Source organism: Nerophis ophidion, linkage group LG26 (assembly GCF_033978795.1).
Source record: "Nerophis ophidion isolate RoL-2023_Sa linkage group LG26, RoL_Noph_v1.0, whole genome shotgun sequence".
In the NCBI taxonomy this organism is placed as follows: domain Eukaryota; kingdom Metazoa; phylum Chordata; class Actinopteri; order Syngnathiformes; family Syngnathidae; genus Nerophis; species Nerophis ophidion.
In genome coordinates, this window is record NC_084636.1 from 28422069 (window position 1) to 28445637 (window position 23569).

At 40.1% G+C, this 23569-nt stretch overlaps 1 protein-coding gene across 1 annotated transcript in view; it reads left to right on the plus strand.

Moving 5' to 3' along the window:
* The window catches only part of sh3gl1b (SH3-domain GRB2-like 1b), a 66147-nt gene continuing 42578 nt past the window's right edge, over positions 1 to 23569 (plus strand). The window contains exons 1-3 of the mRNA XM_061888780.1: positions 1 to 358; positions 23308 to 23376; positions 23494 to 23566. Coding sequence (XP_061744764.1) covers positions 314 to 358; positions 23308 to 23376; positions 23494 to 23566 — 187 coding nt within the window. The 5' untranslated portion in view covers positions 1 to 313. The remainder of the gene's footprint in view (positions 359 to 23307; positions 23377 to 23493; positions 23567 to 23569) is intronic.

The following is a 23569-nucleotide window of genomic DNA, read 5'->3' on the forward strand; positions in this document are numbered from 1 at the left end:
TTCTTTCCCCCCCCTTTCAGATTTGTTTGTGTGTGCAAAGAATTGTCAAGGTCTCTTCTTCTGAAGTTTGCGCAAGAATATCCGTCCGTAGTTGAAGTTGACAAGAAAAAAAGCAAGAGACTTGTGTGCAGAGTGAGGACGCGGACGTGGTCAGGCGGCGGGTCCAGACCCTCAGGAGTGTGACGGGCGGCTGGGAAGTCCTATCATACCTCCCAAAACACTCCTTTTTTTGCCCCTTTTTCTTTTTTAAACCACACCAAAACAACAACGCTCGGCTAACTTTTACACGGAAGAAGTCGAAGAGCCCTCCGAGATGTCCGTGGCAGGCTTGAAGAAGCAGTTTTATAAAGCCAGTCAGGTTTGTCAAACTTTTCTAACCCGTGGCTAGCAGGCTAGCTTCGCTTAGCATCGGAGCTAACGCTACTTTTCCAATGCTAACAAACCGTTAGCCTAGCGAACGATGACATAAGCTAATAGTAGCGAATCTTGACATTTTACTCTTTTTTTACCCAAGCCATTCCTTATTAAAGTGGAGTTTTTGACGTTATAGGTAGTTATAGTCATGTGCTGTTTTTTTATGTAAACCTACTTTTTACTGCTAATTATAAACCTCCAGGTTGTACAATGTAAGCTAGTGTTTTTCAACCTTCTTTTTGGCCAAGGCACATTTTTTGCGTTGAAAAAATCCGGAGACACGCCACCAGCAGAAATCATTAAAGGCCTACTGAAATTAAATGTTCTTATTTAAACGGGGATAGCAGGTCCATTCTAAGTGTCATACTTGATCATTTCGCGATATTGCCATATTTTTGCTGAAAGGATTTAGTAGAGAACATCCACGATAAAGTTCGCAACTTTCGGTGGTAAGAGAAAAGCCCTGCCTCTACCGGAAGTCGCAGATGATGAAGTCACATGTTTGATGGCTCCTCACATATTCATCCATCCATCATCTTCCGCTTATCCGAGGTCGGGTCGCGGGGGCAGCAGCCTAAGCAGGGAAGCCCAGACTTCCCTCTCTCCAGCCACTTCGTCTAGCTCTTCCCGGGGGATCCCGAGGCGTTCCCAGGCCAGCCGGGAGACATAGTCTTCCCAACGTGTCCTGGGTCTTCCCCGTGGCCTCCTACCAGCTGGACGTGCCCTAAACACCTCCCTAGGGAGGCGTTCGGGTGGCATCCTGAGCAGATGCCCGAACCACCTCATCTGGCTCCTCTCGATGTGAAGGAGCAGCGGCTTTACGTTGAGTTCCTCCCGGATGGCAGAGCTTCTCACCCTATCTCTAAGGGAGAGCCCCGCCACACGGCGGAGGAAACTCATTTCGGCCGCTTGTACCCGTGATCTTATCCTTTCGGTCATGACCCAAAGCTCATGACCATAGGTGAGGATGGGAACGTAGATCGACCGGTAAATTGAGAGCTTTGCCTTCCGGCTCAGCTCCTTCTTCACCACAACGGATCGATACAACGTCCGCATTACTGAAGACGGCGCACCGATCCGCCTGTCGATCTCACGATCCACTCTTCCCCCACTCGTGAACAAGATTATTAGGTACTTGAACTCCTCCACTTGGGGCAGGGTCTCCTCCCCAACCCGGATATGGCACTCCACCCTTTTCCGAGCGAGAACCATGGACTCGGACTTGGAGGTGCTGATTCTCATTCTGGTCGCTTCACACTCTGCTGCGAACCGATCCAGCGAGAGCTGAAGATCCCGGCCAGATGAAGCCATCAGGACCACATCATCTGCAAAAAGCAGAGACCTAATCCTGCGGTTACCAAACCGGATCCCCTCAACGCCTTGACTGCGCCTAGAAATTCTGTCCATAAAAGTTATGAACAGAATCGGTGACAAAGGACAGCCTTGGCGGAGTCCAACCCTCACTGGAAACGTGTCCGACATATGTCTCACATATTCACATTGTTTTTTAATGAGAGCCTCCAACAAAAACAGCTATTCGGACTGAGAAAACGACAATTTCCCCATTAATTTGAGCGAGGATGAAAGATTCGTGTTTGAGGATATTGATAGCGACGGACTAGAAAAAAAACAACAAAAAAACACGACTGCATTGGGACGGATTCCGATGTTTTTGGACACATTTACTAGGATAATTCTGGGAAATCCCTTATCTTTCTATTGTGTTGCTAGTGTTTTAGTGAGTTTAACAGTACCTGATAGTCGGAAGTGTGTGTCCACGGCCGGGATGTTGACGCACAGTGTCTCGGGGGAGTCGACGGCAGCTGTACGGGAGGTACACGCTCAGCTGATATCCGGTAACAGGTGACTTTTTAACCACAATTTTCTCACCGAAACCTGCTGGTTGACATTCGGTAGGATCCATGTTCGCTTGATCCATAGGAAAGTTTCACCACCAGGAATTTTAAACAAGGAATCACCGTGTGTTTGTGTGGCTAAAGGCTAAAGCTTCTCAACTCCATCTTGCTACTTTGACTTCTCCAATATTAATTGAACAAATTGCAAAAGATTCAACAATACAGTTCTCCAAAATCCTGTGTAATTATACCGTTAAAGCAGACGACATTTAGCTGTGTGTGTGCGTAGCGCTCATACTTCCTAAAAACTTGTGACGTCTTGCGTACACGTCATCATTACACAACGTTTTCAAGACGAAAATCCTGGGAAATTTAAAATTGCAATTTAGTAAACTAAAAAGACCGTATCGGCATGTGTAGCAATGTTAATATTTCATCATTGATGTATAAACTATCAGACTGCGTGCCTAGTGAAATGAGATGTTCTTATTTAAACGGGGATAGCAGGTCCATTCTAGGTGTCATACTTGATCATTTCGCGATATCGCCATATTTTTGCTGAAAGGATTTAGTAGAGAACATCCACGATAAAGTTCGCAACTTTCGGTGCTAAGAGAAAAGCTCTGCCTCTACCGGAAGTCGCAGATGATGACGTCACATGTTTGATGGCTCCTCACATATTCACATTGTTTTTAATGGGAGCTGTCACGCCAAATTTCTTCCCCCCTAAAAAAACCTTCCCCCCGGAAGAAATTTGGTGTGACAGCCCCTCCAATGCCTGAAGGACCCCAATGAGGGCGTGACAATACCAAGTTATATGACTCTTAAGGGTTACAGCTGCAAAATTAGCAAAGCAAAAATAGCTTAAAAGGTTAGCATGCTGGAATGCTAATATTTTTTCCTGACCGTTAAGGGTTACAGCTGCAAAATTAGCGATTGAAGTGAAGTGAATTATATTTATATAGCGCTTTTCTCTAGTGACTCAAAGCGCTTTACATAGTGAAACCCAATATCCAAGTTACATTTAAACCAGTGTGGGTGGCACTCGGAGCAGGTGGGTAAAGTGTCTTGCCCAAGGACACAATGGCAGTGACTAGGATGGCGGAAGTGGGAATTGAACTTGCAACCCTCAAGTTGCTGGCACGGCTGCTCTACCAACCGAATAGCTTGAAAGGTTAGCATGCTGGAATGCTAATATTTTTTACTCACCGTTAAGGGTTACAGCTGCAAAATTAGCGATTCAAAAATAGCTTGAAAGGTTAGCATGCTGGAATGCTAATATTTTTTCCTCACCGTTATTTTTCACCTATGACAATCAGCCAATTATAATGCTTTTAAAACAGGCAGCTGTGTGAGCTGCTTTAAGGTCCTTCCACCCTCATTGGGGTCCTTCAAGTAGTTTCTTCCGGGGGGAAGGTTTTTGTAGGGGGGAAGAAATTTGGCGAGACAGAGCCTCCAACAAAAATTGCTATTCGGACCGAGAAAACGACAATTTCCCCATTAATTTGAGTGAGGATGAAAGATTCGTCTTTGAGGATATTGATAGCGACGGACTAGAAAAAAAAAAAAAAGTTACAAAAAATAAAAAAACGCGATTGCATTGGGACGGATTCCGATGTTTTTAGACACATTTAGTAGGTTAGTTCTGGGAAATCCCTTATCTTTCTATTGTGTTGCTAGTGTTTTAGTGAGTTTAAGTCACCTGATAATTGGAAGGGTTTCTCCACGGGTGTCTTGAGGCGCAGTGTCTCAGGGGAGTCGACGGCAGCTATTGACGGCACAAGCTCAGCTTTTCTCCGGTGAGAACTGACTTTTTAACCACAATTTTCTCACCGAAACCTGCTGGTTGACATTCGGTAGGATCCATGTTCGCTTGACCGCGCTCTGATCCATAGTAAAGTTTCACCTCCAGGAATTTTAAACAAGGAATCACCGTGTGTTTGTGTGGCTAAAGGCTAAAGCTTCCCAACTCCATCTTTTTACTGTGACTTCTCCAATATTAATTGAACAAATTGCAAAAGATTCAACAATACAGTTCTCACAAATACTGTGTAATTATACCGTTAAAGCAGACGACATTTAGCTGTGTGTGTGTGCAGCGCTCATACTTCCTAAAAACTTGTGACGTCTTGCGTACACGTCATCATTACACAACGTTTTCAAGACGAAAATCCCAGGAAATTTAAAATTGCAATTTAGTAAACTAAAAAGACCGTACCGGCATGTGTTGCAATGTTAATATTTCATCATTGATATATAAACTATCAGACTGCGTGCCTAGTGAAATGAGATGTTCTTATTTAAACGGGGATAGCAGGTCCATTCTATGTGTCATACTTGATCATTTCGCGATATTGCCATATTTTTGCTGAAAGGATTTAGTAGAGAACATCCACGATAAAGTTCGCAACTTTCGGTGGTAAGAGAAAAGCCCTGCCTCTACCGGAAGTCGCAGATGATGACGTCACGTGTTTGATGGCTCCTCACATATTCACATTGTTTTTAATGGGAGCTGTCACGCCAAATTTCTCCCCCCCCTACAAAAACCTTCCCCCCGGAAGAAGTTTGGTGTGACAGCCCCTCCAATTCCTGAAGGACCCCAATGAGGGCGTGACAATACCAAGTTATATGACTCTTAAGGGTTACAGCTGCAAAATTAGCAAAGCAAAAATAGCTTAAAAGGTTAGCATGCTGGAATGCTAATATTTTTTCCTGACCGTTAAGGGTTACAGCTGCAAAATTAGCGATTGAAGTGAAGTGAATTATATTTATATAGCGCTTTTCTCTAGTGACTCAAAGCGCTTTACATAGTGAAACCCAATATCCAAGTTACATTTAAACCAGTGTGGGTGGCACTGGGAGCAGGTGGGTAAAGTGTCTTGCCCAAGGACACAACGGCAGTGACTAGGATGGCGGAAACGGGAATTGAACCTGCAACCCTCAAGTTGCTGGCACGGCTGCTCTACCAACCGAATAGCTTGAAAGGTTAGCATGCTGGAATGCTAATATTTTTTACTCACCGTTAAGGGTTACAGCTGCAAAATTAGCGATTCAAAAATAGCTTGAAAGGTTAGCATGCTGGAATGCTAATATTTTTTCCTCACCGTTATTTTTCACCTATGACAATCAGCCAATTATAATGCTTTTAAAACAGGCAGCTGTGTGAGCTGCTTTAAGGTCCTTACACCCTCATTGGGGTCCTTCAAGTAGTTTCTTCCAGGGGGAAGGTTTTTGTAGGGGGGAAGAAATTTGGCGTGACAGAGCCTCCAACAAAAAGTGCTATTCGGACCGAGAAAACGACAATTTCCCCATTAATTTGAGCGAGGATGAAAGGTTCGTCTTTGAGGATATTGATAGCGACGGACTAGAAAAAAAAAATAAAAAAAAGTTAAAAAAGATTAAAAAACGCGATTGCATTGAGACGGATTCCGATGTTTTTAGGCACATTTACTTGGTTAGTTCTGGGAAATCCCTTATCTTTCTATTGTGTTGCTAGTGTTTGAGTGAGTTTAAATTACCTGATAGTCGGAAGGGTGTCTCCACGGGTGTCTTGACGCACAGTGTCTCGGGGGAGTCGACGGCAGCTATGGACGGCACAAGCTCAGCTTTTCTCCGGTAAGAACTGACTTTTTAACCACAAATTTCTCACCGAAACCTGCTGGTTGACATTCGCTCTGATCCATAGGAAAGGTTCACCTCCAGGAATTTTAAACCAGGAACCACCGTGTGTTTGTGTGGCTAAAGGCTAAAGCTTCCCAACTCCATCTTTTTACTGTGACTTCTCCAATATTAATTCAACAAATTGCAAAAGATTCAGCAACACAGATGTCCAAAAAACTGCATAATTATGCCGTTAAAGCAGACGACATTTAGCTGTGTGTGTGCGCAGCGCTCATACTTCCTAAAAACCCTTGACGTCTTGCATACACGTCATCATTACACGACATTTGCAAGACGGAACTTTCGGGAAATTTAAAATTGTAATTTAGTAAACTAAAACTGGCATGTGTTGCAATGTTAATATTTCATCATTGATATATAAACTATCAGACTGCGTGGTGGGTAGTAGTGGGTTTCAGTAGGCCTTTAAAAAACGAAAGTCAGTTGACAGTAAAAGGTCGTGTATGACTTAAAACCATAACAAGGCATTCATCAATATAGCTCTTGTCTCAAAGTAGATGTACTGTCACCACCTGTCACATCACGCTGTGACTTATTTTGAGTTTTTTGCTGTTTTCCTGTGTGTAGTGTTTTAGTTCTTGTATTGTGTTCCTATTTTGGTGGCTTTTTCTCTTTTTTTGGTATTTTCCTGTGGAAGTTTCATCTCTTCCTTTGAGCGCTATTTCCCGCATCTACTTTGTTTTAGCAATCAAGACTATTTCAATTGTTTTCATCCTTCTTTGTGGGGACATTGTTGATTGTCATGTAATGTTCGGATGTACATTGTGGATGCTGTCGTTGCTCCACAGTAAGTTTTTGCTGTCGTCCAGCATTCTGTTTTGGTTTACTTTGTAGCCAGTTCAGTTTAAGTTTTGTTCTGCATAGCCTTCCCTAAGCTTCAATGCCTTTTCTTAGGGGCACTCACCTTTTGTTCATTTTTGGTTTAAGCCAGGGTTGTCAAACGTACGGCCCGCGGGCCGGAACAGGTTCTATCTGGCCTGTGGGATGACTTTGCTAAGTATACTAGTTAACCTAAAATTTTTGAATGAAAGAAACAGCTCTTCTACATGTGTCTACTGGATGTTGCAATAGCAATTCTTTGTATCTCTGGATGATGGTACATATGTACAAAATAAATCACATGATGTTAGTACATCAATTGAGGAAAATGATCAAACTACATACATGGCATACTGTAATTTGTTTTGGATATTTTTTTATCTTGATAGATAGGAAATGAACACCATTGAGTTGACTGATGAACATTATCACATCATTCATTCAGAAAATATAAATAATGACAAAGATAGAATACTATTAACCGCGACATGTAAGTGTAAAAAAAAACCAACATTATGATTTATACATTTTCAGAATCTGCTTCTTCTATTTTTAAACACAGAAAACAATCTGAAGGTGTCTTTATTTTTAAGTTATCGTGCAGGGATTTTACCAGTCCGGCCCACCATGGGAGTAGATTTTCTCCATGTGGCCCCCGATCTAGAATTAGTTTGACACCCCTGGTTTAAGCATTAGACACCTTTTTACCTGTACACTGCCTCCCGCTGTTTCCGTCATCTACAAAGCTGCCAAATACTGACATGGAAGAGTATTACACGGTTACTCTGCCAAGCTCTAGACAGCACCGACACTCAACAACACACCATTTGCAGACTATAATTACTGGTTTGCAAAAAATATTTTTAACCCAAATAGTTGAAATTAAATAATCCCCCACGGCACACCAGACTGTATCTCACGGCACACAAGACTATCTCACGGCACACCAGACTGTATCTCACGGCACACTAGTTGAAAAACACTGATGTAGGCAACTTCCATCCATCGATTTTCTACCGCTTGTCCCGTTTGGGGTCTTATGGAAGTATTTTAGTATCTCCTCTTCTTCGAGCTGAATACATGCTGACCTCCTTTTCCACCAGTTGTGTCCAGCTGTGTTGTGTTTAGGGCTTGTACTTTTTATTACAGGAGGTTGAATGGGATCCCCCACTGATTGGAAATGCAAAAAACACAAATTTGATGAGTTTGACTGTTTTTTTCCCCTACTCAAGAATGTCTTCGCCGCCCCTGCTGATGTCAGCAGGAAAGGATTGTGTCTGATTCAGATTCTTGCCAGGCATAGACACAACTAAAATATCTCTGCCATACCTTCATGGTATGATTCCAACTTTTTGGGAATTATGCAAATCCCAATTACAGGTACTTATAGTTAAGATATAGTTTTGCATATTAAGACTTCTTAAAGGCCTACTGAAATGAAATGTTCATATTTAAACGGGGATAGCAGGTCCATTCTATGTGTCATACTTGATCATTTCGCGATATTGCCATATTTTTGCTGAAAGGATTTAGTAGAGAACATCGACAATAAAGTTTGCAACTTTTGGCCGCTAATAAAAAAGCTTTGCCTTTACCGGAAGTAGCAGACGATGTGCGCGTGACGTCACCGGTGTGAGGGCTCCTCACATCCTCACATTGTTTATAATCATAGCCTCCAGCAGCAAGAGCTATTCGGACCGAGAAAGCGACAATTTCCCCACTAATTTGAGCAAAGATGAAAGATTCGTGGATGAGTAAAGTTAGAGTGAGGCACTAAAAAAAAGAAAAAGCGATTGCTTCGGGCGGCGGCAGTGGTAACATTTCAGATGTAATTAGACACATTTACTAGGATAATTCTGGAAAATCCCTCAACTGCTTATTGTGTTAATAGTATTTTAGTGAGATTAGATGAGTAAAGTCATACCTGAACGTCGGATGGCTGCGGTGAACGGCAGTGTCTCAGAGAGAACCTGATGAGGAGCCAAGATCACAGCATTTTGACAGCTATAGGAGAAGGTCCCATAATCCACTGAAGTCTCCGGTAAGAGCCGACAATTTTCCCATCCAAAAACTAGCTGGTTGACGTAGAGAAACATGTTCGCTTGACCGCTCTGTGTTAAAGCTTCACAACAAACAAAGAAACACCGGTTGTGTTTCGGTGCTAAAGGCAGCTGCAATCCACCGCTTTCCACCAACAGCATTATTCTTTATAGTATTCATTATTAATTGAAAAAATGCAAAAGATTCAGCAACAAAGATGTCCAAATTACTGTGTAATTATACGATGAAAAGAGACGACTTTTAGCCGTAAGTGGTGCTGGGCTAATATGTTCCCTCCAACCAATAACGACACAAACGCGTCATAATACGCGTCGTCATTCCGCGACGTTTTCAACAAGAAACTCAGAGGGAAATTTAAAATTGTAATTTAGTAAACTAAACCGGCCGTATTGGCATGTGTTGCAATGTTAATATTTCATCATTGATATATAAACTATCAGACTGCGTGGTCGGTAGTAGTGGCTTTCAGTAGGCCTTGAATACACTAGGAGGTTACCTACAACCACACATTGTTTATTTGACCTAGTGCTGATTAGAGACTGTTATTTTATTTTGTAGACCACACACTAGGGATGGGTGATATAACCTGAAATCTGTATTGTGCTGTATTTTGCAGCCTCCTTCGATGAACTTTTATGTCACAATATATTATTTTGTATGTAAATGATGATCAAAGCATTTTGAAATGGGTTACAAAGACTGTTAAAAATGGTTAAAATACTGATAGTCATACTTAACATTTTCAAAACCACAGAATAATTTTATTTTTTATCACAATTTGTGTTGGCCCTGCCTGCGATGAGGTGTCGACTTGTCCAGGGTGTACGCCGCCTTCCACCCGGATGAAGCTTCGATAGGCTCCGGCACCCCCCCCCCCGCGGCCCTTAAAGGTACAAGCGGTAGAAAAAAATGGATGGATGGATGGATGGATGGAATTATAATCAATACAAAAACACAGAATGGCTTTTTGACAATAACATGATAATTTTTTCTTTTTTAAATGATTTCATACTATTGGCTCTAATTTAAACCTGTTGGATTTTACCCCTAAGGTCCTCCTGTGTCCAGGGATGCAAAATGCAAGAAACACAATTTTGATGAGTTTGACTGTTTTTCCCCTACTCAAGAATTTCTTTGCTGCCCCCGCTAATGTAAGCAGGAAAGGCTTGTATCTGACTCGGATTCTTGCCAGGTACAGACACTGCTAAATGGGCTAAAATATCTCCGCCATACCTTCGTGGTTTGACTCCAATTTTTGGGGAATTATGCAAATCCCAAATACAGGTACCTATAGGTAAGATAAGTTAGTTTTGCATATTAGGACTCTTTTAAAAGAATACACTAGGAGGTTACCTATAACCACATATTGTTTATTTGACCTGGTGCTGAATAAAGACTGTTATTTTATTTTGTAGACCACACACTAGGGATGGGTGATATGGCCTAAAATCTGTCTTGTGCTATATTTGGCAGCCTCCTGCAATAACCATTTATATCACAATAAATGATTTTGTATGTACATGATGATGAAAGCATTTTAAAATGGGTTACAAAGACTTAAAAATGGTTAAAAATACTGATAGTCATACTTAACATTTTTAAAACCACTGAATAATTACATTTTTTATCACAATTATAATCAAGACAAAAAACACCGAATGGCTTTGTGACAACATGATAAATTTTTATTTTTTTAAATGATTTCATACTATTGGCTCTGATTTAAATCCGTTGAAATTTGCCCTTAAGGTCCTCCTGTGTCCAGGGATGTAAAATGCAAAAAACACAATTTTGATGAGTTTCCCTGTTTTTCCCCTACTCGAGAATTTGTTCGCCGCCCCTGCTAATGTAAGCAGGAAAGGCTTGTGTCTGACTCGGATTCTTGCCAGGCATAGACACCGATCATCGAAAAAGCAGAATAGCTGCAAAACTGATATAGATGCGTATACAGATGTGCACACGACTTATTTCCTGTGGGCTGCCTTTGTTTTTTCCCCTCAATAACAGTTGACACAGCTTAGATTTTTCCTCACTGGGGGCATACAGGAAGTTAGGGTGGATATCAGCGTCCAACAGTGCACACATCCGTGTTTATCTCCCACCCTCTCTTTGCCTGCTTCCTTTTGTAATTGATCACCTCGTCCAATGGTTCTCAAACTTCTTTCATCGTGTACCACCTCAGAAAATCCCCTCTTACCACCATATTGACCAACTTTAAAATACAGTAGCGTATTAGGCCTAAGTAGTCGTTAAAAACAAGGCAGAGATCTTATGTAACAAGTATTCAGTTTAGTTTCAGTTTGTTTTATTTCAAACATGCATACGATACAATGTGATGCATCACACAATTCCAGTTGTTTCATTACAGCACGTCCGAAAAGGAGTAGGGAGAAGCAGAGCTTATGTAATGCTAACCCTTTTCATGCCATAGCAATTTTATCCAATTTCCTTGTTCTCTGTAACATGAGAGAAACAAATAAATAACACATAAATAATATACCATAGTAAGCAAACAAATATTAAGTACATAAATAATATTTGTCTTAATAACATTTTTTTTAAAAAGGGGTTCAAGATGTTCATCATAATTCTTGTTCTGTGTACTTTGTGAACACTTGTAGTTTGAATAGTCTCTTAAACTGAATCATATTGGTGCTTCGTTTGATTTCTTTGGTTAATCCGTTCCATTATTTAAGGTTTTAAGTCTTGTACGAGCATACAAATGTTTTAAATGTGTTTTTACTAAAAAGTTATATTTCTCCTCTTTTGTAGAGAATTCTTGTACATTATTGGGTAGCAGGTTATAGTTTTCCTTGTACATCATTTTAGCTGTTTGCAAATGCACCAAATTGTTGAATTTCAATAATTGTGATTAAATAAAAAAAATGGTTTGTATGTTCTATATATACAACATTACGTATTATTCTAATTTATACTTTTTGTAAGACAGTTAGTGAATGAGCACACAATTGTAGTTGTTTCCCCATATTTCAACACAAAATATATTTAATATTTTTAGTTATCAGCGACCCCAAAGGGAATAAGCGGTAGAAAATGGATGGATGGATGGTTACTGTAACACACACTGCACACACATCAACAATAAAACGTTATATACAGCACATACTTACAGACTTATTTGGCGTACGACGCTAAAAACATAAATGTTACTATTTTAAAAAAATAAACACAACATGCTTGTAATGCTTTCTTAGGGTTACTCCTTTTAGTTGACCTTGTACCAGTCAATCTGTACCGGTACTTTTCAGAGGCAGCATAGTACCGAATATGATTCATGAGAATGGCGGTGCTATACTGATACTGGTATACCGTACAACCACAGTGCTTACAGAGGTAGATCAAGCTAACTACTGGATGCTGACCACTTGTTGTGATACTTCCAATCTAGCTGCTTTACTACTTAACATGTAATTGTGGTTCTTTGGTCAAAATGTTGCATAGACTATGTTTTGCAGACCATCTTTAAGCCGCGTTATGACTCTCTTCAGGAAGCGCCGTGTTGTGGGTGGTCTTATTTACATGCCTCCACTTCCACTCTGTCTTCTCCCCGTCAGGCACGTTGTAGTTTTTAGCGCTTCGATGTGGAGTCTACTGACAGATGCAATTTTGACTTATATGCTAAATTGTATTACAAATGGCAACAGCGGAGGATGTATGTGCATGTACGAGCCAGTCTTCCCCACAACAAGAAGATAGAAAAAAGAAGGAACTTATTGACTACGGTATAGGAGGACTACAATGGCGGAAGCGCGCAAAGCCCTTCGGGTAAACCTCTACCTTTTATGGAGTTATCCGGTGACATCACACTTGGGAAAGTTGTCACAAATTGAGTGAATTCCAATCGGCTCGTTCTGGGGAAGTATTAAATTAGGCAAGACTGTTTTATAAATATCTCCGCCATACCTTCGTAGTTTAAATTCAAACTTTGGGGAATTATGCAAATCCCAAATACAGGTACCAATAGATAAAATAAGTTATTTTTGCATAGTAGGACTCCTTAAAAATACACTAGGAGGTTACCTAGGGTTACAGCCACATATTGTTTATTTGACTATTTTATATTATTATTTTCTTTTTTAGACCACACACTAGAGATGGGTGATATGGCCTAAAATCTGTGTTTTGCTATATTTTGCAGCCTCGTTGGATAACCTTTTACCTCACAATATATTATTTTGTATGTAAATGATGATGAAAGCATTTTGAAATGGGTTACAAAGACTTTTAAAAATGGTTAGAAATACTGATAGTCATACTTAACATTTTCAAAACCACGAAATAATTAAATTTTTTTAATCACAATTATAATCAGACAAAAACACAGAATGGCTTGGTGACAATAACATTATTATTTTTAAAATGATTGTATACTGTTAGCTCTGATTTAAATCCTTTGGATTTTGCCCTTAAAGTGCTTTGTCCAGGGACTTATTTTCAGAGTTTGGAAACGATAACCGAAACGACAAAAAAATTATATTTTATGATAATAATAAAATATTGATCTTAATCCCTGTAATTTCGACTATAAAGTGATACTATAATTAATATCATTACTGTCACTTTCGACCTGCCCACATCTGCCCACCTTTCATTATCATAGCTTAGTGTACCGTCCTACAGTTTGCAGCGCATGTTTAGCTATTCCTTGTCCTCCAATGATAATGATACTTGTAAGAAACTTGGTGTATTTTCCACCATGGAGGCGAAGAATGCTGACTTAAAAGTGGCTTTAAACAGTGGAGATACATTAGCTCCTAGCTCGCTCGCTAGCTTATATTGCATTGAGGACACTGTCATTCTCTTGTCACTTTTCGGCATACAACTAGAATGTGTTATCAACATGCATTATCACGGCATTATGATAGTATTCAAAGCTCTATTTAATATTTATTTCGTATATTGTTCAACCCTGCTACTCAGGGTGAACTGTTAATTGGAGCACAGTAATTGATTGATTGATTGATTTGAAACTTTTATTAGTAGATTGCACAGTACAGTACATATTCCGTACAATTGACCACTAAATGGTAACACCCGAATAAGTTTTTCCACTTGTTTAAGTCGGGGTCCACGTTAATCAATTTACGTTAATCAATTCATGGTAATTGGTCGGGGTATAAAGGTGTCATATTCTCATGGTACAGTATTATCATGGTATGATATTATTGTGGTATATGTTTCATAACACAAATATAATTCTGAAATGTTGTAATCATATTTATTACTACAAACATGTTTTTTAAATGCAAATAATTGTGCTGTTTCAAGAAAATATATACAAAAAATGTATTTAAGGTGACAATATAAAAATCCACCAATGTTTAGCTTAGTTGGCTTCAAATATATTCGAAATACCGTTATGGCTCAAGACTAATTTGTGATTTTTTTTGTTTCATCCTTGCCACCAATATAGGTCTTTCTCATACATTTGTTTATTTGCCCCAGCCAGCCACGGATAGATTTGGAATAACACAATTAGATTTGCCGCTCTTCGGTACGCTCGCTTATAAACGCATTTTAAAGGAACTTTCTGTAAATGTAGCTTGTCATTAACAACTATTGTAACTATGTTTTAGAGCTGCAGCTATCATATATTTTAGTAATCGAGTATTCTATCGAATACACTAATCGATTAATCGAGTAATCGTATGAATGATATTTTTGCTTTAAACATTTTTTAAAATATATATATGTATATATTTTTTTGTCCTGTCCAGCTTCTCATTGAAATCATATAGTTGATGTAGGTGCCCATATCGGCTTTACAAAAGAGACGTGTGGGATACTTCTTTTGTTGCCTTATTTGTATAATGACTTTATTAAATGGATTTATATTATTATTAGGTGCAGCCGGGCCGGAGCAATAGTTTTGCTTAATTAATGTTTAATTATACATGTTAAGATGTGCCCTATGGCCTAATTGTCTTTTATTTCCTAAATTCCTCTTGTCATTATTGAAGGCTGACACACACAGCTGAAATGCGTCCGTGGTTGATTGTTCTTGTCTATTGTGCGTTTTCAATGATAATTTTATGGTGCCGTTTAAATGGTATACTCCACACAAATCCGCTGAGCTGTTTTCAGCCTGCCAACAATACATAAACAACATTCAAAGACAAACCACTTAATAATTACGACAACAGTTTTAAATTTTAAGAATGCAGTACAGTTCAATGCATTCTTTGCATGGAAAATAGTAGTTTAGCAAATGTAAAATGTGACTCTGAATATAAGTCAGAATGCTTAATGAGATGAAAGATAATGAAGCAGATGTACTAGAGGTGATTAATAAGGCGTATACAAACCACTGCACGCCGCATTTGTCACAACGGTCAAGATAGTCCAGGACAATTGCAACCATATCAGTCGGGGCACCAACAGGCTTTTTCTTAGGATTTAAAAGTCCTTCCATCAATCCACTGATCATTTTGAGTGAACTTTACATGATTTTCATCCGAAATTATTTTGAAAAAACGCTGCCCTCGCCTTTCTTTGCATCCGACCCGATACATTCTTGGTAGTAGCGTCCTGCCTGTAGCACAATCCAAGACCATTTCTTGATGCTGTCTGCTATTTAACATCAGCAGAGCCATTAGATACAAAATACTTGTAATTTGTGCCAATATTACAGCGAACATCAGTTAATACAACGTTCTATAACATCCTAGTGTGACATCATAGGTCAACCGCAAATGTAATTCAGTTATCCGCGCTAAAATGAAATAAGCATCCCCCAGTGTACGGGAGGCACATGACTTTTGACCAATAGTTGCATTTGAGAGTGTGCATGGACACTTGGACTTCACGCATAGGTGTGAAAATACAAAAAAAAAAAAAACTATTTGAAAAATCAGACTAATTTAGTGCATGGAAACGTAGTGACTGGGCACGTTTGGTGACTAACATGAAAGCACATACTGCTCTTCTCAACAAGCAGCAGGTTCTGCTGTGTCCCCTCTACCCTATCTAAAAGCACTTAAAGGCTTGTGAGAAGCAACACAATTAAGTTCCTTTGTATTTCTTAAGATATTTGATTACTTTTTCATGTTTTTTGCCCACATGCATCATGCAAATTAAAGGGTGACGTCAACTACCACCCCACCCCATGAAACCCAACAGTTAAATTACAGTCCTGTGGGAAACTCTGAACATTTATTTGTTTTCTCATCTGAGAAATTGAGCTTTAAAAAGCACTTGTCTCACATTTTGTTACATTTGTGGTTGTGTTAGCTCCGCTTCCCTAATCCTGTGTGCATGTAAATATCACTTGTGCGGGCTCATGGGCTGCTAACACACACACACACACACACACTAGAAATTGAAATGAATTAACATTTTGCACGTAGACACAAGGCCTAATCCAGGGGTGTCCAAAGTGTGGCCCGCTGCACATTTTAAAAACTACTATTAAAAAAAACTTGGAAAGTGGAATAAAAGAAAACATAGATGCAATGTAATGGGACGGCGTGGCGCAGTGGAAGAGTGGCCGTGCGCAACCCGAGGGTCCCTGGTTCAAATCCCACCTAGTACCAACCTCGCCACGTCCGTTGTGTCCTGAGCAAGACACTTCACCCTTGCTCCTGATGGATGCTGGTTGGCGCCTTGCATGGCAGCTCCCTCCATCAGTGTGTGAATGTGTGTGTGAATGGGTAAATGTGGAAGTAGTGTCAAAGCGCTTTGAGTACCTTAAAGGTAGAAAAGCGCTATACAAGTACAACCCATTTATTTATTTATTTAATGAGAAAATGTTGCTATATTGACACTAATAACACAAAATTGCCATGGAGACAGTTTTTTTTTTTTTTACTTTAAATTGAAATTGCTCAAAAAATACTAACTTTTAATTGACAGATACATTTGAAGTTAATCTAGAGATTTTAAAGGGGAACTGCACTTTTTGGGAATTTTTCCTACCGTTCACAATCATGAGAAACAAGAACACATGTCTTTTTAAAGGATTTTAATAATGATAAAAAACGCTTGCAAGATGCGGCTAATGGGAGTCACCATTGTTGCCTTCAAAGACCTCTAAAACTACTTCTAATTCCCCCATCTAGGTTTTATATAAACGCTGCAAATCTATAAATAATTTTGATTATAACAATATGTAATATGTAAAATATTTACCGAATTTTGGTCATTTTATGCACAACCGGAACTAAGTCTTTGGCGCATTTATTTTTGTTTCCATAGCAGCGCTCTTCCGACTTCCTGCAACAAATATTTTCCTACTCCCTGAATTATTGATTGATTGATTGATTGATTGATTGAAACTTTTATTAGTAGATTGCACAGAACAGTACATGTTCTGTACAATTGACCACTAAATGGTAACCCACACAAGTTTTTCAACTTGTTTAAGTCGGGGTCCAAGTTAATACATTCATGGTACATATACATGCTATCAGCATAATACAGTCATCACACAAGTTAATCATCATGGTATTTACATTTAATTATTTACTATCCAGGGGGTGGGATGTGGAGGGGGTTGGGGTGGGGGTGTTAGGTTTGGTTACTATCAGCAATTCAGTCCACAATTATATCATCTGGGAAATGGACATGTGGGTTAGGTTAAGGTTGTAGTTACCTGGAGGTGTTCTTTTAGTGCGGTTTTGAAGGAGGATAGAGATTCATTTTCTTATGCACCTGTTGGGAGTGGATTCCATATTGATGTGGAATAGAAGGAGAATGAGTTAAGACCTTTGTTAGATCAGAATCTGGGTTCAACATGATTTGTGGAGCTCCCCCTCAAACGTGAGTGTGTTTTCTAATCATGGCGAACTTGGTAACAGACAACGAAGACGACTACTTTTGAGCTTTGGGACCGAAAGGATAGGATCACGGGTACAAGCGTCCGAAATGAGTTTCCTCCGCCGTGTGGCGGGGTTCTCCCTTAGATATAGGGTGAGAAGCTCTGCCATCCGGGAGGAACTCAAAGTAAAGCCGCTGCTCCTCCACATCGAGAGGAGCCAGATGAGGTGGTTCGGGCATCTGGTTAGGATGCCACCCGAACACCTCCCGAAGGAGGTGTTTAGGGCATGTCCAACCGGTAGGAGGTCACGGGGAAGACCCAGGACACGTTGGTAAGACTATGTCTCCCGGCTGGCCTGGGAACGCCTCGGGATCCCCCGGGAAGAGCTAGACGAAGTGCCTGGGGACAGGGAAGTCTGGGCTTCCCTGCTTATATTGCTGCCCCAGCGACCCGACCTCGGATAAGCGAATGAAGATGGATGGATATTTTTTTAACTAAATATACAGAGGATAAACTGCTACTTAGAGAAACTAGCATAAAGAAGAGGCTGAAACAATGGAGCAGGCAAAAGCTGAGAGAGTGCGACATGGTCACACTGCAAATCTGCAACTTTTGAGCAAAGCTATGCCGAATTAATGGAGTGCCCAAATCAACTGGAAACGTGCCTGGCCAGCTTAGACCAACTGTCCATCGTGTTATTGATCATGATACATGCAGCACGTCCCCGTACACTACAGTACATACACTGTCGAGCTGTGTACAAACGAAACCTGAAATGTCGGCTAATACTTTACAGATACTATAATATGATTGTTCATGTTCTTCAGTCCGTACAGATAGGTGTCTTATCGCATTGTGATAAAACACCTATGTCAAACGACATAGAAGCTAGTTTATCTCTTGCCGTGATTATCTTTTACTGCTAATACCGCAGCACGCCTAGAAAAATAGTTCCTCAGTGTTCACTTCCACATTAAAAATTTTGCTACAGTTTGGTTACTATACAGTTCACCAAATGTAAATGGAGAATTGTTGACAGTTTTTGAATGCCTTTTTAAAGTAACTTAGAGGTAGAGTTGATTGCTCCCATTAGCTGCGTCGCTAGCTTCCAAGAACAAGCCAATTTTTTATATGATAATGATTGTGAACGAAAGGCAAAGGTCCAAAAAAGTGCAGTTCACCTTTAAGAGTTGAATGTAAAAATATAATTTATATATGACTTATTTCACTTTTATGAGTGGGGGGCCTTTGGGCTCCCTGAGACGTTGTCTTTTATTTTTTCAACTGTCATAGAGGGGGGGGGTTGCCCACATCTGAGGTCCTCTCCAAGGTTTCTCATAGTCAGCATTGTCACTGGCGTCCCACTGGATGTGAATTCTCCATGCCCACTGGGTGTGAGTTTTCCTTGCCCTTTTGTGGGTTCTTCCGAGGATGTTGTAGTCGTAATGATTTGTGCAGTCCTTTGAGACATTTGTGATTTGGGGCTATATAAATAAACATTGATTGATTGATTGATCGTTAGCAAAATAATATTGAATCAAAAGCAAAGTTGTTATGAAATAGTCACCTATTTAAGACTCCAATTACTTCACATCAAGTTGGGATAGGTTGAATAGCAACACTAAATTGGCCCTAGTGTGTGAATGTGAGTGTGAATGCTGTCTGTCTATCTATGTTGGCCGTTCGGTGAGGTGGCGACTTGTCTAGGGTGTACCCCACCTTCCGCCCGAATGCAGCTGAGATGGGCTCCAGCAACCCCAAAAAGGACAAGCGGTAGAAAATGGATGTATGGATATATATTACATATTTTGAGATTTTGCCATAAAAAAACATGGTTTTCTTTGACAAAAAAGGGCATTAAACAAAAAGAGTAAACTTGATGTCAACCGATCTAAAGTCTATCTTTTGATATTTTAGTGTTAAAAGTAAAACAAACAAAAAAACTGACTTTTTTTTTTTTTTTTACATTTTAATGACTGAGTTCTTTTTTAACATTTAACATTCACCAACAATTAAGGGGAGCTCTAATGGCTACAATTTATATTATATTGTTTTTTAAAATAAATAATATTAAAATGGCCCTCACATACTTTTGTTTTTCAGTGGGCAGTCCTCAGTGAAAATACTGTAGTTTTGACACCCCTGGCTTATTCTCTCTGCTCTGATTTGCTAAATAGTGCTAAGGGTGTAGCTTCGGTATCTCAACTAGTGACCTGAAAGCTTCAAGGCTGGATTTCAACCTTCGCTCTGCACCAAAATAAAACTTCAATTCCAGTCATTACAAAAGGAGCCCAGAACTTTGCTGATTAGTCAAGCTGTCATGAGACAGCTTGAATTGCTGAATCAAAAGTTATCTTACTGCTGTAAATGCTGTTCTAATGACATAAGGGTCAATAATGCATTCATTGTACTTAAAGTGGGTCAGTGTTATTTTACAACCTGGGGCTGTAAATCATCGCTTTTATCTAAGTGTGTTTTTCTGGACCGACTTAAAAGAACTTTGCAGCTATTACAGATGTGAACACTTCAGACAGTTGTCTTATTTCATTTCCCCAAGGCTGACAAGCTCAACCCTAGATAAAACCTGCTTAGAATGACAAAATACAAAGTGAAAAAGTCTGCAAAATAAAGGCAAACATATCACACCCCACACCCTTTCAGTCGAGCATATATTTGTGGGTCAAACCTTTGTCATAGTTGCAACTTTCATTTAAAACAACGTCCTCCAGCGCTCAACAAGCTTGAACTCAAATGGCTTTTTAAGGAAAACTGAGTCATCTCTTGTGTCATCTCGACACTAATTGTACAAAAACATCTGACTTTCTGTAAAAACGTTTAATTTAGGGACATTCCTTAATGGAGCCAATTCAGATCATCAATGAGTGAAGTCAGCCGATACCAATACCAATCACTGTACATTTTTCACTTTTTTTTTATATTGAAAGCTCGTGTTAGTTTAGCAAAAATCTACTACATTTTTTAACTAGTTATTGGTATTTTATTACAGGTATAGGTTGATTGGCAACACTAAAGTGTGTGAGTGTGAATGTTGTTTGTCTATATATGTGGGCCCCTGTGATGAGGTGGCGACTTGTCCAGGTTGTACCCGCCTTCCGCCAGATTGTATCTGAGATAGGCACCAGCGACCCCAAAGTGAATAAGCGGTAGAAAATGGATGGATGGATGATTGTTTGAGCATGACAAAGTCAATACTACACAATCATTAAACGAAAGCAAAAACTACAATCTACTATTCATTTAAATATGTTGTTTATTACCCGCAAAGTCCTCCTCTGTTCTGAGTTTGTCAACATGAAAAATTATTATTTTTCACCAAATAAAAATATTTACCTAATCACTTCAGTATGGATCATATACTGATGATATGCTTGGGGTCCACATCACCAATTTACGGATCGAGCCACCTTCTTACGTAGGGCTGGCCAGTATGGCCTTTTATTAATATCTCGATATTTTTAAGCCATGTCACGATACACAAAATATATCTCGATATTTTTGCCTTAGCCTTGAATGAACACTTGATGCATATCATCACAGCAGCATGATGATTCTATGTGTCTACATGAAAACATTCTTGTTCATACTGCATTAATATATGCTCATTTTAAACTTTCATGAAGTGAGGGAAACCACAATTAAGTCAATTTACCAAAACTGTATTTATTAAACAGTTATTAAGCAGTGGCACAAACATTCATGTCATTTCAAAACAGAAAGTGCAAGATTGTCAGAGACATTTTAAAAGAAGCTATGAGTGCACTTTGGTGCATGATGTCACTAAGATGACATATCAAAACAAGACTAAATTAAAGTGCACTTTTTGTACAGAACACCACTGCAATAGTTTAAAACAAAGTGCACCTTTATTCATGATGTCACACAAGATATTTCAATAACTGTAAAATAAAAATGAGCTGCATAATTAGGGTTGGGTATCATTTGATTTCGAACGATTCCGATTCTTTGTTTCGATTCCGATTCCTGACGATTCTCGATTCCGATTCTTCTTGTGCCATGCCGGGATCAATGTGTTTGACAGGTAGTCCCTGGAAGGTGGTACGTATTTTGGGTTGAGAGTTTTCACCATATCCCTGCAAACATAAACAAACATGTAATGTTGCTGTTACTTTTTAGCCCAGTATCAATTAGCTTAGCTCGAACGTTATTGCTTAACTAACCTAAATGTTGGAGATTCCACCTCTGACAAGGGATGGAGTCTTTTGAATGTGTGCAGTGACTTTTCTGTGGCACTCTTCCGTATGTGACACCGACATCTTCCCCATTGCCGCTACGGTGAACGGAGTACGCTGAGCACATCGCGGAGCCTGGCTAGCAGGTTGTAAATTGTCTATGAAAAAATACGTGGGCTAATTTGTTAGCTGCCTCAACGTTGGCGCAAAACACATTATTTATTGCATATATATTGTTTTACTTACCGGATTCGGACTGCGGTGCAGTCACCAAGGTGCCAGGCTGGGCGTCGGAGCCGGAGCCAGAGGAAGAGGCAGAGGAGGACGGTCGGCGCAGCGCGTCGAAGACGGGACACGCATTTATTTGTACTCCATGAACTCGGAGGTGCTTCATCATGTTCGAAGTGCACCCACCTAAGCACAAAACAGTCCTGTCGCACATGTTACATTTTGCCGATATTTCATTTTTTTAGTAAACTAAAGCCACATTTTCGACCGCCGACGCCCGCTATCCATGCTTGACTGACTCGCTCGGCTACATAGGCTCGGCTATGCTAACACTTCCGGCGGTGGGCGCTTCTTCGTTGGTGTTCAGCGGCGTCTTCTTCCGGTCGGCGGACTGGGTATCGAAACTAGGAATCGAAATTTAAACTTTTGAACGATTCCGGGAGAATCTTAAACGCCTCCGTGCGTCGGTTGAGGTGGGCGGGGTTCGGGCGTGGGGGTGTATAATATAGTCAAGAAGAGTCATGGATGCAAAGGATTCTGGGTATTTGTTGTGTCGCGTTTATGTTGTTGCTGTGAGGATGTTCTCCCGAAATGTGTTTGTCATTTTTGTTTGGTGTGGGTTCACAGTGTGGCTCATATTAGTAAGAGTGTTAAAGTTGTTTATATCACAACCTTCAGTGTAACCTGTATCACCCAGTATGCCTTGCAATCTCGTACCTGTGTCTACGGAACACATACAACATGTTGCTGGACTGGCAAGCAGTTTGTACATGTTGTAGAAGGTGTAAAAGGCAATGGCTTCATAGCACACCCTTATTATTGTTATCTGGGTGACCACCAGCAGATATCCGCAAGAATGGTTGCGGCTCCCATTATCTTCTTCATTTTGTGAAACGGGTCAAAATGGCTCTTTAAGTGGTAAAGGTTGGCGACCCCTGCTCTAGGCAATAGATACAGTTTTTAAAAATATGCTGTAAAAATATCTGGCTCCCAAGTTGTGAACTAAACTTGGGGGCCAGTATGGTGCCATTCCCAGGCCAGATTTGGCCCCCAGGCCACCGGTTGAATAGCTCTGCTTTGCATTTTTGAATGCCAACGCTCAGGGCATGCAGTGTTTACTTGTGAGAGTACTTCAAAATCTCTCAAACTTAGCAAACAGCAACATTTATGGCCTGCAGGTTAACGTGTTCATTAAATCCTTATGGGGGATATGAAATGGCCTCTCTCTTTATTCACCCCCCACCTTTGTTTCTACTGCTAGATGGTGAGTGAGAAAGTTGGCGGCGCAGAAGGAACCAAACTCGATGATGACTTCAGAGACTTGGAGCGGGTAAGACGGCGTATTTTTGCGATTATAAAGTGGAAAACATTGTTAGATGACTTCAACAGCCAATATTACAGTAGTACTTTGCACAATTTGAGGTTGGCATCTCGATATTATTCCTAGAGGGTGGACGTGACCAGTAAAGCCGTAGCGGAGGTGATCTCTAAAACCTCCGAGTATCTCCAACCCAACCCGGGTA